At 37.2% G+C, this 20,000-nt stretch overlaps 1 protein-coding gene and 2 gene segments (V, D, J or C); 1 reads left to right on the forward strand and 2 right to left on the reverse strand.

Moving 5' to 3' along the window:
* The window catches only part of LOC113655548, a 163,044-nt gene that overhangs the window by 54,827 nt on the left and 88,217 nt on the right, over positions 1 to 20,000 (reverse strand).
* Positions 1 to 20,000, forward strand: part of LOC125141311 — a 163,138-nt gene that overhangs the window by 53,445 nt on the left and 89,693 nt on the right.
* Positions 1,913 to 6,738, reverse strand: LOC113640179 (tumor necrosis factor receptor superfamily member 11B-like). The gene is made up of 4 exons (XM_047814644.1): positions 6,555 to 6,738; positions 5,496 to 5,880; positions 2,547 to 2,657; positions 1,913 to 1,975 (listed from the first exon to the last, which is right to left on the reverse strand). The coding sequence occupies exons 1-4, from the start codon at positions 6,567 to 6,569 to the stop codon at positions 1,944 to 1,946; spliced, it is 543 nt and encodes a 180-aa protein (XP_047670600.1). The 5' UTR covers positions 6,570 to 6,738; the 3' UTR covers positions 1,913 to 1,943.

Here is a 20,000-nt window from a genome sequence, read left to right on the forward strand (position 1 = left end):
GGGCGGTTCTAAGATTTCATCTTTAGGGGGGTTTCGCCCTCAGTGAGAATTTAAAACAAGAAGAGTTCTATATTATATTATATGACAACTCTGGTAATAAGAATAGTGAAATTTCACTGCTTTTGATTGCCGTCTTTGCGTTTTCCGCCGATTAACGTTATAGATAAACGCCTCCAGCTCTGACTGCGCGTGCACGCTGCGCGTACCTGTGCTTTTCCATTCTAATAAAGCAGACAGCTGAAGACGCACTTTTGAAAGACTACAACACGCGTGTAAAGCAAAGTAAAAAAAAATCGCTTTTTTTTTATCAACTGATAAATATTTTTTTCCCATGTCCTGCATTTTAACGTAATTTTATTGTTTATTTATGAAAGTAAAATTACACTTATAGTTTTAGGGTGGCTGAGATTACAGAAAGGGGGCTGAAGCAACCCTAAAAAAGGGCTAGAACCGCCCCTAGTTGACACAATTCGCAACGCATTCGCCAGGAATCCTTTTTTTCCTTTTATTTCAAACATCTCCCTCATATATGGCCACGTGTGTTCAGGAATGTTCTCGTTGTTAGTTATTTTAACATCGGTGACTCCCTCTGAATGAACATTAGCCATTCCTTTTGTAGGCGTGCTGCTCATTGTTAGCTCCGCTATCCTCGTCTATGTCTGATAGCCAGTAAATAATACAGTACACCAGTCACATGGGGAAAAAGCCACACAATGATAGGATGATAGGCTGGAAACAGCGCTCAATGAGAAGGAATAATACTAAAAGTAATGAGTCCGTTTTGAAAATGTAAGAAGTAAAAGTACGTTTGTGTAAAAATGTAATGAGTAAAAGTAAAAAGTTGTCCGAAAATAAATAGTGGAGTAAAGTGCTGATACCAGAAAATTTACTTAAGTACAGTAACAAAGTATTTTTACTCCGTTACTTCCCACCTCTGGTCCTTTTATATGTTTACTATGTCTAGCTTAACTATATTTCCTTATACGACAAATTCAAATGAATTTATTTAAATTTTATTATTTTCTCAATTGATTAATAAATTAATTATTTTTTTTATTATTAGCCGTAAGACATGGATCAGACTGAATTTCAGTCAATAGCTGCTAACAATAACGCTTCTTCCTAGTCGCTAGTTTAGTATATATGCATTTTATTTCTTTGCAGATTTCATGATACCATAGTGGACATAGAAAATGTTTAATTTTTGAAGTCAAAAACAATTTTAAAAAAATACAAAAAAGAAAAAAAAACACGACGAGGTAATAATGTTGCATGAGGCAGTCTGGCAATGTATTATTCATGGTATTGTTGAAAAAAATAATATATTAGTGATACAGTACAAAGCACTAATCATATTAGCTACTTACTTGCTTTATATGTACAACATAATGAAAAAAGTGAGGCACTACCTTAAGGGCACCTAAAAATGTTTTTAATGTACAGACATTTTACAACCAAACCAAAAAAAAAGACATAAATATTAAACAAAGTCCTAAAACACAGAATAAAAAGCACATTAAAAAACATTTTCAGAGTAATTTTTCTATTTCTGATTTTTCTTTTATAAGACTGTTAACATCTCATGCATTAATCTTGCAGTGGGTTTCACTTCAAGTTTTGACAAATTTAATCATAAATATAAGAGCAATGAAATAAAATGTGAACTTAAAAAAAACAGAACAGAGGAACTTGTTTCTGCACATATTGACTTCATCTAGGATCGTCTTAAGTCTCTTCTCGATTTTAGTGGACAGGTTAAGACTGTTATATTGAACTGCTGCATCAGTTTGGGAAGGTTGATGACCTCCTCCTCTGTAGATTTACTAAACCACTGCTCCAGCTTCTGGAAACAGGAATCCTATTGGATGAACATTCGTCCAATGAATTTGTTAAGTTTCCAATGAAGCGCTGTAACTTTCGTGTACTGTGATTCTTGAAGATTTCTATAAAGGCTGGATGATGAATTTAACCCAACCTGACAAGAGAAATAGGACAAAAACATCAGCTATACATAGCATTTGCATCCAGTTGCCTTGCATAATTTATTATTAAAGGGAGATCGGTGCACAAGAATGAATAATTTAACATCAGGGCCATTTTGGAGCTAATAATTTATTAGGATGCCAAAGCCTAGTGGAAATGGTTTAATGGTAGCCAAACTCTTCTAGGCAATGTTATAAAGATTTGCATGAACTTGAGTTACATGAATTGACTTGTTATACCTCAGCGTTATTAAAATTCTCGAATCCGAGTGATCGAAAGTTGATTAGATTCATGCACTCATTCTGATCTCTTCTCATTATGCTGTCTAATCATTGGAGGTTTCTGGGAGGAGACGATCACCACCCGTGTATCTATGACGTTCATTCCAGCTATGAACTCTAAGCAAAAACCAAAAACCTTTAATCTTCTCTTCCCTTCACCTTAACTCCCACTCATGTGTCCACAATAAGCACATGGTTGTGTGTTTACTATTGTTCAGATTACTCAGATTACTTTGTACCTCTCCCAAACTGATTCGAATTTAGGACTTGCATAAAGCTTACCTTCGTTTGCGATACTGCTGCAGCTAACACACACGTTTTGATTAATGCCACGATGCAGAAGCCTCTCATCTGAATTGCAAAGCTCACACACTGTATCTTTGAATGGAGTGCCTGTGGAATAATAAAAAAGAAAATAAATCTTAAAAATTGTACAATGTCTTTCTTTCTTCTTTCTTTCTTTCTTTCTTTCTTTCTTTCTTTCAAGATTTATGATTATTTTTTCTCACAATGAGCTGCAGCCTGTGTATGTGCTTGCAATAACTAAAGTAGAAACAGAAATAGAAAACGTACAAAAGATGTGTGTGTGTGTGTGTGTGTGTGTGTGTGTGTGTGTGTGTGTGTGTGTGGTGTGTGTGTGTGTGTGTGTGTGTGGTGTGTGCTTTAGAACAAGGGTTCCCAACCTTTTTTGTGCCAGGGACCGGCTTATTCATAAAAAAAAAATTCCAGGGACCAGTTGCCAATTTTAATGCCTCAATTTCAAGATGCATCGTTTGTAACATATCACTGTGTAAAACAGTAACAGCCTATCATTTAATTGCATATAATGAACATGGTGGCAACAAACTTGTAGGAATATACCAATCTTTTTAAACTTTCAGACCGGTTCACAAAATGTTTCCCCTTTCTCCCATACAATTAGGTCTACTTCAAACGCAACTTACGCAGCACTCACTCACTAGCAGGTGGCAGTGATGGCAAATTGTATGAAAATGCCAGTCCATTTCACCTGTCAAATCTCTCCAGAACCACTAAAGACAATCGCTTCAACAGCAACTTAGTGTTTTCACTCACCAACAGGTGACAACAAAGGATAATTGTATGAAAATAAGAGCCAGTTTCAACTGTCAGACAGTTTTAGGATATAATAGCAAACACACAGTGATTTCAGCCAGTTTTAAAAGTATAAAATTAGGGATTAAGCTTTAACCTTTAACAAAAAATACCAGACTGATGTTGAGGATATCAAAACTTGCCGCTAATCGTCCAACTCACGTTTTTTCGAAAAACTCCTCCGTTTTGTCTTTGGGAGTTGGGTGTTTGGTTGTTAAGTGCCGCTGACGTTTTGACGGCTTCATTGCAGTTTTTCACCACAAATAACACACAACGGATTTGGCGCCACGGAATCGCTTGTTGTCGTAAATCCATACCTAATGTATGAGGTATCGTATTTACGATTGAAGCTTGACTTTTTTTTCTCTCTCGCTATTTTTGAGTTGGTCATCTACTTTCCTTTTACCAGAACTGCCCGCAATGAAATTAGCCATTGAAGTTGGCTGACGCCCGCTCATCTCTCCACATACTTCGGTCACTTCAGGTGCTCCGCGCTTTTTTTGCAGTCTGTTCAGATACGACACGTTGCTAAGCAATCTCAAGGCGCTCAAAGAAACACATTTTAATTTATTTATTGTTTATGTTTTGGATTAAATAACATGACATGTCATAGCACTTAAAAAAAAGACAATTATTCTTCTTATTAAAAAAAATTCTTGGAATAATTCAAGGCCCGGTACTAACTTGTCCACGGACCGGCACCGGACCGGGGACTGGGGGTTGGGAATCACTGCTTTAGAAGATGCCAACTATGTGAGAATGAAAAGAATACAGATGTGTCCTGTTTGTAATGAGTGTAAATGTTTAACAAGAGTAACAGGATCATTAGATACTCTAAGTCAGTAATTCTTAAAGTGTGGTCCGCGGACCACTAGTGGTCCGCCATCGACCCCTAGTGGTCCGCGAAAAGATGACCTAAACTAGGCAAGTGTTTATAAAATCGTCACTTATTTAAGTAGATTTTTAATGTACTTGCCATTCTGTTTTAATAACGTAAAAATGGATCATTGGTTAAACCAAAGAGAAGTCAAAAGAAAAGATCAAGCGTCCACTGAATGCAGCAAAACTACAGCACCACAAAAGCCCACTGAAGCCGGAACCGAAGATACCGAGTCACAGCCACTGGCCACAACACTCCCGCTACGATGGAGCTAGCGCACCGTGGAAAACCATGTGAGAAAGTTAAGCAAAAATATCACAATGAGTACATGAAGGTTGGATTTTTCTGGACTGGGGATCTTGAGGATCCTAGACCTCACTGTGTTCTGTGTTATGAAATATTGGCTAATGAAGCAATGAAACCATCGAAACCCCATTCAATTGGAGAGACTCTAGTTAAGCCTGCTGCAGAAGTTATGGCCCTGTTGGGTTTTCCACACTGGTTGGCTTGAAAACAAAACAGCGCAACAGACTAAACGTGGAGCCTAGTATGAGACTGAAACTCTCCTCTTTGGAGCCAGACATTCAGAAACTGATGTGTGATAAACAGCACCACCCGTCTCATTGATATTCACGTTAAGTTTTAGATGGAAATCTCAAAATCTAAAATCCACAGATCTATTAGTTTTGTAATGTACTAGTTTTTGTTTCATGTGTAAAATCCCAGTAATTTCAGTGATATTGGACATTAAGGGGAACATTCTTTTCAGCATTTCAACATAGACTTCCTATACCCACCACCTCAGTTTTAAACTAATGGCTCTTTGGAATGGCATTAAGTGGGACCTAGGCTGTTACAGTATGTTTAATTGCATTTTTTTCCCACATGTGCAGTTTGTTGTTCATATTAAGCTGCAACTCATTTCACATTTACTTTTTCAAATTAAATAAAAATTTATATAATAATTTCTGATCATATCATTGCATTTGTGTTTGAATAATTAGTTTTTGACTTGAAACAGTTGCATATTAAACTTAAATTTAGCTTATCCTTCCTATTTTGTTGGTTTTTGGGGGCGTGTTAGAGTGGGGATACTGTAGGTGGTCCTCAGAAAAAATTGGAAGATAAAGTGGTCCTTGGGCTGAAAAAGTTTGAGAAACACTGCTCTAAGTGATAATTCAACACTGGTAAATTTCAGAAAATAGAAAATATTCTAATTAGCTTTTGAACACTATTACCTTTTTGTATGACAGCGCGTCCTTTTGGACACACAGTATGTTGCCGGCAGATGTCCGAGGTGTAGAGATAAAAGCCTTCCTTGCACCCACACTTGCGGTTAGTCGTACTCGTGCACTTCTGTACCTCGAACTGACTTGACCGGCACCATGAGCAAGGTAGACACTCATAGATGTAGTTCCAGACCTCTGTGTAATATCCTACAGTACACGGCTTGCACACGGTTTGCGTCTTCTCCGTGCAGTGCTCCTGTAGACGGTATCCTGGAGGGCAGCGTTTACACAAAACTGTCTTTCCAGGGGAAATCTCTCGCAAATACGTGGTCTCGTTTTGAGAGAGCACAAATGACACTGTGCTGCTGTATATCACCAACATTGTGAGGATAATCTGCAGAAACGCACACACACACACACACACACACCACACACACACACACACACAACACACACACACACACACACACACACACACACAATAATATAAGGATCTTTCACTGCTATAATGATTACTGTAATAATCCTAACAAAAATATTATCCTCAGTAACCAAAAGGTATTATTGTGGTTTTTTTTTGTTTTATTGTTTTTCCCTCAGCTACATATGTGATGAAACTGATGTCCTGAACCATTTCTAGTTGTCAGAGTAAGACTTTATAAGTCACTGAAGAATAATGAAAGAATAACAAAGACCCAAAGCAGCACAAACTCACAGCCTTGTCAGTGATGTGGCAGCATGTTCAGGTGTGAAAGCAGGAGCTTTAAAATGTTCTTAAAGTCTGAATACCTCTTCAGGTAAAGGTGAAAAAGTAAGACAACATCCCTCACATTATACCAAAGTGTCTCTCTCTCTCTCTCTCTCTCTCTCTCTCTCTCTCTCTCTCTCTCTCACACACCCTCTCTCTCGCGCTCTCTCTCTCGCTCTCTCTCTCTCTCTCTCTCTCTCTCTCTCTCTCTCTCTCTCTCTCTCTCTGTCATCCCTCTCACGGCTCTGTCGCCGTGCCTCAGAGCACGCAGACAGACAAGCACGAGCGCTACGTACGCTACGTGAAGAGACGTCACTTACCTCTACGGTTTCCATAGTTGCGTGCAGTGTGCGCGTGTCTCTCCCCAAAGCTGTTGTCAAGGCGGAGGATCTCCTGCCTCTTTATAATACGCTCTGAATGCGTCACCACGGACCTTTCCAGGAAAACGTGAGATTAAATAATACTTAACGCACACACACACACACACACACACACACACACACACACACACACACACACACACACACACACACACACACACACACACACACACAATTTTCCTGAATTCCGTTAGAGAAACATCTATTCCTAGTATTTTTTGTTTTTGTTTCTTTGTTTGTTTGTTTCAGAACAGGGTAGCATCCATAATAAGAAAAAAATTATACTCTATTTAATTTATGTCCACATGGACTGGTGTATATTATACAGCCGATGTCTATTATTTTTGAACAGAAAACCTTTATTTGTCTTAAACATTATACCAGAGCAAAAGTCTTCTTTTGACATAGCCTTAGATCCAGTCGGGATCAGATATGATACAGCACTCATGGACCGGTCGGCTCAAGGGCTCAATGGCTTTCTGTTCAGTGACCCAGAGCCTTAACCACTGACTCACCACTGCCCAGTACATGGTGGTGTATTTATATAAACCAGGAATGGGACTGATAAAATTTGGATTCTATTAGCTAATATGTTCAATACTTCTAAATATACCATATAAGTATTTCCAGCATCTTAGAAGACACCCTGATCCAGAGTGTCTTACATTTTATACAGCTAAGTAATTGAGGGTTAAGGTCCTTGTTGAGGATTTGTGGACATGGGAATCAAACTCACAACCTTCCCGAGTAGTAGTGCAGCGCCTTAACCACAAGGCTACAACATCCTACATAAGCCGATGTACATGTACAACACAAAGGCCACTCGAAACCTTCTCAGATTACTGAGCTGTCATTACAACTGCTTTCACCAAATATTACAATAACACATTTGTTCTGTTAAAGAAAAAAGACATTCAACTCGAGAGAAATGAAAATATAAATCATGTCCCCGGGAAAAGCCTAAAAGACACAAAGCAAAGTAAACATGATAACACCCTGGAATTGTTCAAAATGTCACATACTGGGGATAGTTTTAGTACAAGGGGATAGTTTTAAAATTCATAGTAGTAGATATTTCACTTATGACTGTGAAATACAGTATATGTCATGTATCATGTGTAAAAAATATCATGATTTGCAAATTCTTTTATGATTTATTCAAGAAATAAAGCATGTGATGAATAAGTGACCAGGTTCTTGATCAAGGAGCAAAAGATCAAAATACAAATACATTCTAGGCAGAAACGATCAGTCGTAAATAATTAAAATATTACATCTGTTTGGAATCAGGTTCAAAAACAAGAAGATGTATAAAGGGTCAACTTTTTTTTTCTTTTAGGATGAGGTTAGCTGATGCTGTTGAAACACACTACTAAAATGCTAACTACATGAATAATGCTAATATTCCTTCACTAGAATATTAAACTTACCTCATCTCTGGTCAATCCTAGCATAAGACAGACATAAACAACTTTCGGCTATTTCGACAGGAATAGCAGGAATAATGCAAGAACATTTTAGAACTAAGTATTGAACACGTCACCATTTTTCTGTTTCTGAAGGTGCTGTCGACATACAACTTTCACCAGATGTTGGTAGCAACCCAAGTATACAAAGAAAACAAAACAAATAAGTTCAGAATTTAAGTTATGTGTAATAAAATGGAATGACACTGGGATAAAGTATTTATCACATAAGAAGGGATGTGGAAAATGCCATGAAAAGCCAAGACAACAGCTGAAATCTATCAGTAATTAGGTATACTAATTAGGTAATACTGTCTCTTACAGTCTGCATCATTACTGTCAGAGAAAGAAGTTCTGAAGGATGTCTTTTGATGCCATGCAGGCTTTAAAATAGTACTTTGTCAGAATGTCTGGTACTATACAGAACTGATAACCATTAGAACGTTTCCATTGAACAGAAGGTTATTCAAGAATAGAGTCTGTGGTGTGCGGGGGCAGCGTGTGATCATAACCTGCTGAATAAACAAAAAGTTCTGGTTACTCTGGAGGGGTTTGCTGAGAAGAGTGTGACGTCCGAATTGCTGGTTATCCTACCCCTGTACAACAGTGAATGATACAGAAGGTCATTTGTAAGACAGTATAATACATCTCTCTTGTGCAGAGGCTTTGACCTTTTTAGTATTTAATGGCATTTCATTACAACCTGAAGGACATTTTATACACAATCTGCATCTGTTTATATATTGGGTACATTTATCTATACATCTATCTATACACTCTTTTACTCTTAAAATCACTGTAAATATGTCAGGAACATTGGCACTGATGCCACAGAAGTACTTTACATTATTGGTTCCCCCAAAAGAACCTTAAAAGACACCCCCGCCCAAGCTTTATGCACCATGAATAGAATAGATTAAATAGATTTTTTAAGCTATAACACAATCTTTTTTTCTTCTTTTCTCCACAGATGTTAAAGCTTAGAACTTTTTGCCATTTCTTTCAGGAACCAAATAAACAAACAAACAAACAAATAAATAACAAAATAAATAAAACGTTATTCTATTCAATTACTGAAAAAAAACCTTTTAGGTTGTTCCTGGTAGCTTTATATTTAAGAGTGTGGTATAATTATGAATCTCATCTTGGGCTACATTAAAATACATCCGGATTTCTGTGAAGCTTCTCCTTTACTCTAAACCGCTACATACAGTACAGTAAGGATAAAACCAAGATTCAAATTAAATATGTAGAAATTCAGAGCTGTCATTTTAAAATATGATGTTTTTTAGAGGAAGTTATAAAGTCTGTCAGGTTTTTGTGGGGTGATTTTGGGATATTTTAATAATTAAAAAAGCCCAGTTGGTGATTCATTTGGTTTTAGCAAGTCCCACTAATGTATTTATTGTAAAAGTCTTCAAAAACCTTCCTAGGTTTTAAATCTGAAAAAGTTTCTGGAAGTGACGGGCCATTTTCTTATTTGTTGTCCTTTTGTTCTTTTATCATAAATTTCAGACAAAAGCATTATTATTATTATTATTATTATTATTATTATTATTATTATTATTATTATTATTATTATATTTTTTGCATATTTACTTTTGAATTATTTCTCATTTCCCATCAGTGCCTTTGATAAAGGTAGCATTTAGGCCAAAACAAACAGTCCATTCATTGTGAGCAAATACGGTGTTTCACAAGATAATTTCTAGTAACTACTGAGGTTATGTTGAGTTTTCTCATGAAGTTTTTCAACACACCACAAACACACACTATAGCTTAATATACTTTAATTAGCATCATTAATGCACTATAAAAATCCATATAAAAATTGTCATCATTGCAATTTTATTTGAAAGTGTCACCTTCAAGTCAAAATTTATTGCCTACCAGCCGTTAAACGAACCAATCGAACCGTTTTTTTTCACTTGGTTCTTTTTGAAGGACAGCTAAATCTGGATTTCTAACATTATATTCTCTCCCATTAGTGTAAAATTGTAATCGGGTGTATTGTAAACAAATCTTGTAATAGCAAACGCTATAAATATTCCAAGCCTTGGTTGATGGTAAATTAAGCCTTAAATGATTATCAGTACTTTGATATTCTGTTTCTCCAGAGAAACAGAAACTTATCAGGCGTTTTCAGTCAGTATAAACGAGTTACAGATTTCCTGCCTGCAAGTCTGAGATTAAATTAATTAGAACACTTGTTCCTCTCTTTGGAAAATTACACAGCCTTTTAGTGGATGAAGATAATGGCTTCACATTTGAGCACTTGGGGCATCTCAGAGAGCAGAAATGGGTTTGATAAGAGAAACATTTGGCAAGAAACAGAACTAAGTCTATGAATATATTGCTCCTAGTAGAGTAAAGAAGAAAACAAATACTTAAATCCCAGAGTGTCTACTTTCATGTGATTTATACTGTTTAGAAACTCATGTCGTTCCGTGCTACTATTTGAGGTCATGTTTTCTGTGACCCCAAACTCTAAATCCTTACTTAATCTCAAGCTTCAATTGAAATAAGGCCCAAAACATGACCAGGATAGTATAAAGCATTACTACGTAATGTTGTGAAATATAATACGGAGAATGAATTTTAGATAAACAACATGGTGTCAGTTTGAATCTGTTTCCATTTATTTTCTGTCTTCCTCAGCTATTTGTGAAAGGTGCCACCTTTTTTTTTCAATAATTCATCATTTATTTCAATCATTAATTCATCCATAATCTATCGCTTATACTATACAGTAGCTGCTCTAATCACTCATTCGGTCTCTAATGGAGGATCTTAAAAAAGTCACAAGGTCCTCCTGTCCTGAAAGTCTTAAATTTGCAGTTTTGTGTTTATAGTGTGTTTATTCACACAAGTTCACCTCCACAGACGGTGTCTGCTGTATGCAGTTTGTACATCTGCAAATTGCTACGAATCACGATACACGTATTAACTCAGCGTGTGCTCTGATAGGATCTGATCTGGTCTGATCGGATTCACCTGCAGTGTCTGTCTCTCTGAAACTCATTCATTACGTATTTTTATAGGTGTTCTAGCAGAGTCTCATCTCTGGTAAAGGAGAACCTTCCTGTCCTCAGTGTTCATCTCAGGAAGGGCTGGTAATTAGCTGGGGAATTGAATCAACACTACAATGTGGAGGACAGAGACAGACATCTCTCAGCAACCAGGGTTTGGTCATCATGCATTTTATTGCTAAGCAGCTGGCTTTGTGTACTTTAGCTAAGTTTAAAAGCAATTTCTTTTAACAGACTTCTCCTCATACATTCAGTGGTGGGATTTAGAGCCGACTTCACCTACCTGAGATACCTCTTACCTACAGTACCACTAGCCCAAATGCTGGTATGAGAGATGAGAGGTCTCTTTAGGGTCTTTGCTATGTTAGCTTATTCTATTTGACGATATTTATAGATATCATCCATAAATTACATTTACTATGATTACTTCTTCTATTTATTTATTTATTTATTTATTTATTTATTTATTTATTTATTTATTTATTTAATCATTCTCACAGTATTTCTCATATTTTGTTCTACTTTTTTTATGTCTAATTTTTATCCATTATTGTTTTTTTTCTTTGTTTTCTATTTTTTTCTGTTTTTTAATTTGGAGACTTTCATCATTTTAGACTTTATTATTTTTATTCTTTGTTTTTGTTCTTTCTGTGGTAAGGCATGATATCATCTCCTAGAGCACACGCCAAACCCTAAGATCATTCAAAAAATGCAGATTACCTAACTCTCATTTTGACTTCCCTCTTCCAGACTTAACAGAGATCTCACCCACAATCTACACTCTTCATCGTGACTGTTAAGACTCAGCATCTCAAATTTAACAAAAGGGTTTCATTTCCCATTGTCAGATAAAACCTGCTGGTGTTAGAATTGCTGATTCATGATGATTAATATTTTCTGCATTATCTACAAGACTTGCTATATCTCTCGTTTCCTTTCTACTGTCTCTGCTGTATCATTTTCCTGTATTGTTATGCGGTTCAGCATTTTTATTTTTTTTTAAGCAAACAGATCAAATGCTCACAATGACAAATATGAGTTAAACTTTGCCAGTCATGTTTCATGCTCATATGTGAGTGGGAAATTTAACCAGAACAGAGAGCATTGTAGAGATGTGGAAAAAGATTGTCTTGTGTTTTGACTCATGAGACAGAGAGGGGTAAAGATGGGATGGTGTTGATAAAGAAATATTGCCACTTGACATGATTATAGAGATAGATATATTATTTGGCAGACATCTTTATTCAAGACAACTTAGTTTTAACATATTTTATACAACTGAGGGTTAAGGGCCTTGCTCAGGGGCTCGGCAGTGGAGGCCCCGTTGACCTAGGAGATGAACCTTCCAATCAGTAGTCCAACACCTTAACCACTAGCCCACCACATCCCATAGATAGATAAAGAGAGACTTGTTCATTGGGAATCAACATAAATTTAAAAGTTTATCATTTATATTCTGAAATTTTATATTCCTCTAAAGCTGTGACAATATTGAATTAAATTAAATTGAATGAAAGGATCATTACGGACAGTATAAAATAGTTCATGATGTCGTTCTATGTATGTGTATGTAATTTATCTTCAATGTTTGGTGTGCTAAGTTTTATTTTTAGTGACTTAATACAGCTTGGACACATTAACATGTCACATGATCGCGGAGACTAGAACCGTGATACAATGATAGAATGATGTCCATGTCGAACATCTGTGGAGAACAGCGCTGTTGTGCGCTGTCAAATACATGACTTGACTTTGTATAGCCCTACGTGTCTAGTTTATGTATTACGTTGTCCTAGTCTTTGTTCACGTATGTTTCATCGTCAATCCTAAATACTCTGATGGACTTTATTTTAGTGATTCTGTTTAAAATCAGGGGGGGCACGGTGGCTTAGTGGTTAGCACGTTCGCCTCACACCTCCGGAGTTTGGGGTTCGATTCGTGCCTCCGCCTTGTGTGTGTGGAGTTTGCATGTTCTCCCCGTGCCTCGGGGGTTTCCTCCGGGTACTCCGGTTTCCTCCCCCTGTCCAAAGACATGCATGGTAGGTTGATTGACATCTCTGGAAAAATTGCCCATAGTGTGTGAGTGAATGAGAGTGTGTGTTTGTGCCCTGTGATGGGTTGGCACTCCGTCCAGGGTGTATCCTTCTAGATGCCCGATGACGCCTGAGATAGGCACAGGCTCCCCATGACCCGAGTAGTTCGGATAAGCGGTAGAAAATGAATGAATGAATGAATGAATGGATGAATGAATGAATGGATGAATGTTTAAAATCAAATTCTAATCTCATTTATCACACACAAAATGTTGAAAAATGCTTTACAGCTGTTTGTGTCATAAAAAATAGAACTGAGAAATAGAAAAAAAAACAGATATAAATATGAATTTGGAGTTTGGACCCCCACTGAGATGAGGCCAACCCTATGAGGATCCTGAGACATCTAGAGACTTATCAGTTCCAGTTGGACTTTGCTTCACAAAATATTTGGGCATACTAAGAGGGGATACCAACTACATGTGGTCATTGTGGTCAACAACCTCCTCATCAATACAATATTTGTCGGACTGTATATTTATAATCAAACCCTACAGTGTCACTCAAATGAAGATGGGTTCCCCTTTGAGTCTGGTTCGTCTCAAGGTTTCTTTCTTTACCATCTAAGGGAGTTTTTCCTCACCACAGTCGCCTCAGTCACCTCAGGCTTGTTCATCAGGGATAAAAGCAAACACATTTAAATATAACTCAAATATTAATGTAGAACTTTTGTATTATATTAATCTTTATATTTACATTTTGTTTTATGTTTATTTTCTATAAAGCTGCTTTGAGAAAAATGTCCATTGTTAATGCGCTATACAAAAAAGTTTGAATTTGAACATGGATTGTTGTGCTAGAATAGTCTGACTATTATGTATAAAGTGCAGATATGTGCAATATATGCAAAAATAAATAAATAAATAAATAAATAAATAAATAAATAAATAAATAAATACAAAAAATGTGGTATTGGTGTTGTTTGGAAATGTCCAGGAAAGTCCCAATTCTCATTCTAGTCCTGTGTGTTGTCCCAGTTGAGGGCCTGAATGGTCTGCTAGTAGAAGCTCTCTATCATTCTCTCTATGTTGGTCCTCAAGGAGAATTTGGCCTTGATCCAGCACGGCTTGCAAAAATACACTGCAGGTCAGTGAGTTCAGAGCTGAGGATCCATTCAGCTGTACAAACCACCCACTGAAGAGCTGCCGGTTCTGTATGGTGCTGTTCCTCTGTCAGGCTGGGAAGCTTCCTGTCAGGATGTTCTGACAGTGGTCTAGGTATATAAGTTCCATAGTACCTTAGAGGGATCTCTTAAGCAAGGTGTAAAATGTGGCATTGATTTAGAGATGCAATCGAACACAAATACATAATTCGTAATTTATATAATGTGTAAAAGCACATAAAAAAAACGGTGTGCCGTGAAGATCTGATTTGTTGCCATTTGCTTTGAATGCAGTGTAATTACACCTGGAAGCTTAAATATGTGAGATATGTACTTACATACTGTCCTAACTAGCCTAATCATTCCCGTACAACTGATTCCTTTTAGCAATTACTCTAGTATTTAATGCTTCTCTACAATATACATGAATTAGTCAACACTTTCTGACCAATCAGATTTAAGAATCCAACATCAATGATGTACAAAGCAAGCTCTCACTTATTTATCTTGCATCTGGATCATACTGCATTCAAGGTGAGGATTGTCTTCTCTTCAAGAATTCCCTTCCTCCAACTATTAGAAATCACTGAAAACTCCCAGCAATGTGACTTTTCTTCTCAGTTACCAGTTCCTTATAAAGGTTAACAGCATAAAAAGTCCCTTTTCTTTACTTTTAGATCATAGATGCATGGTTAAATCAATTTTATTATTAATGATAAGTAATGTTATTCCTGTTAATGCTAGACATGGAACCACTTACTTGCTCAGGGACAAATTGCTCAGGGAACCAGGAGTAGCAGCTTGGTGGCCCTGGGGTTTGAACGCCGATAGTCCAAAACCTTAACCACTGAGCTACAATCTTATGCCCCTTTTGAGAAGGAGATGCAGACTAGTGTTTATTCTCTGAGACTTGATATGCAGTTCCTGGAGAACCACAAATCAGTGGACCTGTCATGGAACACCAACACCTCCAGCCTGGTCAAGAAAGCTCATCAGCTCCTGTTCTTCCTGAGGACACTGAAGAAACATCACCTGTCTTCAGCCACCCTAGTGAACGTTTATTGCTTTGCGATTGAGAGCCTCCTTTACTTTACTTCCAGCTATTGAGGATGTCCAAAGGAAATGCTGTCTGCTTCAAGCTTGCAGCAATCTTTAAGAATGAATGCTTGAAGCAGCCACCCTTCCCTCCGGTAGGCGCTTCAGGAGGCTCTGAACAAAAACCGGTAGACTGAGAAACAGATTTTTTCCCTAGCTGTCACCTTACTAAACTCTGCCTCCAGATGATGACCCACCCTTGTATATTATGTCAGTAGCACCTGTATATTTGTCAATATAATATAATATAACACTGTTTCTATTTCATGTCTATAACACTCAACCTGTATATCTTGTATATCCATAGCATATTCATCTGTATATTATCTTGTTCATACTGTAAATACTGTACATCTTGCACATACTGCTTATTCCACTTCTGGCTAGATGCCAAACTGCATTTTGTTGCCTTCTACTTGTACATGCTTAATGACAATAAAGTTGAATCTAATCTAATCTAATCTAATCTAATCTAATCTAATCTAATCTAATCTAATCTAATCAGCACTAAGTACTACAGAGTAGAGTAGGAGAAGTTTACCAGACTCAAATAAGACAGCATTAATTACTATTTGTCTATCAATATCCTACACTGTCATATCAAACCAAAGGGTTACCGTAACAACCTAAAGGTGTGTGTGTGTGTGTATGAGTGTGTTGTGTGAGTGTGTGTGTGTTTGTTGTGTGTGGTGTGTGTGTGCGCATGCATGAGAGTGTGTTGTGAGAGTGTTTGTGTGCATGAATGCATGTGTGTGTGTGTTGTGAGAGTGTGTGGTGTGTGTGCATGCATGTGTGTGTGTTGTGAGAGTGTGTGGTGTGTGTGGTTTGTATGTGTTTTGCAAGTTTGTGTGTGTGTGTGTGTGTGTGTTTGTGTGTGTGTTTTTGTGTGTGTGTGTGTGTGTGTGTGTGTGTGCGTGTGTGTTTCTGGTACATCAACAGAAATAGCACATTCTTAATAGTTTCTATCAATCCAGCATATTTAATATCTGTATTTGTGTGTAACTTGCATGCAGATAGAAACCGTTGCTGAATTTGTGTGCTTGTGTGTTTCCAGTTTCAATGAGTGAGAGCAAACACCTGTTGTTCGGCCGGCCCTTAGTGCTGCAATCTAACTCAGATTACTGTATCCTTCATCAGCATGGATTTATCAGTGCATACAGCAAACAGCAGCTCATGCCTCTCTGGAGCTCTTTTACTGTGGAGAAACAGGTGGGCATGAACACACACACACACACACACACACACACACACACACACACACACACACACACACACACACACACACACACACACACACACACACACAATATCAATATATAGTACATTTAGTACACATGGTACATTTTCATAGGTCAACTGAACTGAAAATTCCTTCCAGTTTTACATCCGTGATAAATAACAATCACATAATTCACCACTTTACTATAAGGCTGATCTTGTGGTATTTTCCGATGCTCACAAACAACCAGAGAAGGCAAAACTCACAGTTAACAACAAAATGGAAACTAAATGGTGTTACTAAAAGGAGCCCATCTTAAAACCATCCAATAATGCAGCTCAGCCACTGCACTGCACAGCCCATGTATACACTGATACATGGACATCATTTAATAAAGCATCTGTGTTTTTGTCCTAATTGATCTGAAAGTCCTATGTACACTGTACAGTACCTAGCCTCCTAGGGCCAATATATTCATAGAAAACTTTCAGATAACCAATAACAGTTTTTACAAACAAATGTTTCCATGTTCGATGTAAATGATGATATTAACAGAGTCCTGACTCATTTTAGGTCAGACTCACAGACAGAACATCATCCATTTGTTTACACTGAAAATCTATTTTTGTTCCACTGTCAGAGTGGAATATTTACTGGGAAAAGTGGGTTAAACAAACTCTGAAGCTCTGAAGCAGGATCTCCATGAATACCACATTTCTTGCATAAATTGACCCACAAAATATCCTGTGTTTCCAGTTAGATAAAATGAAAATTATGGAAACACTTATATGAACTTGTTTCAATGCTAATGAAAGTATTAAAAAAAAGTTCCCAAAAAACGTTAGCTGTTAGCTGTTCAACACACTTACACATTTACTACTATAAAGTATTTTTAACTACAACAGGCGATTGATACTGGAAATGATGAGTGACATCTAAGCGTTCATTTGTAAAACAAGTCTATGATTCAGCTCACCTGTGGCTTCGTGTCCTACATGTTTCCACTTTTTGTGAAAGCTCCACAGGTTTGGGCTTGTACAATTTGCTGATCATTATCTCTCCATTTCACCATTTAAAACCAAAGATATGTGAGAAATATCGTGTGTTTAACTGTTGACAGTTGCTGGTGTTAACACAACTGTCACAAAGCAGGAGAAGTAAGAGCGAGAAAGAGAGAGAAAAAATACAGATTATAGATTATAGACAGAATATAGAGTCTGAAAATTCAATCCTTGGAAGTCTTTATTTTCTATTGATTTTTGATTAAATGCCTTAAATGGTTTTAAGGTCCGTGTTTAACACAAATTCAAGAAATACAATGTGGAGGACAGAGACAGACATCTCTCAGCAACCAGGGTTTGGTCATCATGCATTTTATTGCTAAGCAGCTGGCTTTGTGTACTTTAGCTAAGTTTAAAAGCAATTTCTTTTAACAGACTTCTCCTCATACATTCAGTGGTGGGATTTAGAGCCGACTTCACCTACCTGAGATACCTCTTACCTACAGTACCACTAGCCCAAATGCTGGTATGAGAGATGAGAGGTCTCTTTAGGGTCTTTGCTATGTAGCTTATTCTATTTGACGATATTTATAGATATCATCCATAAATTACATTTACTATGATTACTTCTTCTATTTATTTATTTATTTATTTATTTATTTATTTATTTATTTAATCATTTCTCACAGTAGATTTTTGTTCTACTTTTTTATGTCTAATTTTTATCCATTATTGTTTTTTTCTTTGTTTTCTATTTTTTTCTGTTTTTTAATTTGGAGACTTTCATCATTTTAGACTTTATTATTTTTATTCTTTGTTTTTGTTCTTTCTGTGGTAAGGCATGATATCATCTCCTAGAGCACACGCCAAACCCTAAGATCATTCAAAAAAATGCAGATTACCTAACACTCATTTTGACTTCCCTCTTCCAGACTTAACAGAGATCTCACCCACAATCTACACACTTCATCATGACTGTTAAGACTCAGCATCTCAAATTTAACAAAAGGGTTTCATTTCCCATTGTCAGATAAAACCTGCTGGTGTTAGAATTGCTGATTCATGATGATTAATATTTTCTGCATTATCTACAAGACTTGCTATATCTCTCGTTTCCTTTCTACTGTCTCTGCTGTATCATTTTCCTGTATTGTTATGCGGTTCAGCATTTTTATTATTTTTTAAGCAAACAGATCAAATGCTCACAATGACAAATATGAGTTAAACTTTGCCAGTCATGTTTCATGCTCATATGTGAGTGGGAAATTTAACCAGAACAGAGAGCATTGTAGAGATGTGGAAAAAGATTGTCTTGTGTTTTGACTCATGAGACAGAGAGGGGTAAAGATGGGATGGTGTTGATAAAGAAATATTGCCACTTGACATGATTATAGAGATAGATATATTATTTGGCAGACATCTTTATTCAAGACAACTTAGTTTTAACATATTTTATACAACTGAGGGTTAAGGGCCTTGCTCAGGGGCTCGGCAGTGGAGGCCCCGTTGACCTAGGAGATGAACCTTCCAATCAGTAGTCCAACACCTTAACCACTAGCCCACCACATCCCATAGATAGATAAAGAGAGACTTGTTCATTGGGAATCAACATAAATTTAAAAGTTTATCATTTATATTCTGAAATTTTATATTCCTCTAAAGCTGTGACAATATTGAATTAAATTAAATTGAATGAAAGGATCATTACGGACAGTATAAAATAGTTCATGATGTCGTTCTATGTATGTGTATGTAATTTATCTTCAATGTTTGGTGTGCTAAGTTTATTTTTAGTGACTTAATACAGCTGGACACATTAACATGTCACATGATCGCGGAGACTGGAACCGTGATACAATGATAGAATGATGTCCATGTCGAACATCTGTGGAGAACAGCGCTGTTGTGCGCTGTCAAATACATGACTTGACTTTGTATAGCCCTACGTGTCTAGTTTATGTATTACGTTGTCCTAGTCTTTGTTCACGTATGTTTCATCGTCAATCCTAAATACTCTGATGGACTTTATTTAGTGATTCTGTTTAAAATCAGGGGGGCACGGTGGCTTAGTGGTTAGCACGTTCGCCTCACACCTCCGGAGTTTGGGGTTCGATTCGTGCCTCCGCCTTGTGTGTGTGGAGTTTGCATGTTCTCCCCGTGCCTCGGGGGTTTCCTCCGGGTACTCCGGTTTCCTCCCCCTGTCCAAAGACATGCATGGTAGGTTGATTGACATCTCTGGAAAAATTGCCCATAGTGTGTGAGTGAATGAGAGTGTGTGTTTGTGCCCTGTGATGGGTTGGCACTCCGTCCAGGGTGTATCCTTCTAGATGCCCGATGACGCCTGAGATAGGCACAGGCTCCCCATGACCCGAGTAGTTCGG

This window comes from Tachysurus fulvidraco, chromosome 1 (assembly GCF_022655615.1).
Source record: "Tachysurus fulvidraco isolate hzauxx_2018 chromosome 1, HZAU_PFXX_2.0, whole genome shotgun sequence".
Lineage (NCBI taxonomy): Eukaryota > Metazoa > Chordata > Actinopteri > Siluriformes > Bagridae > Tachysurus > Tachysurus fulvidraco.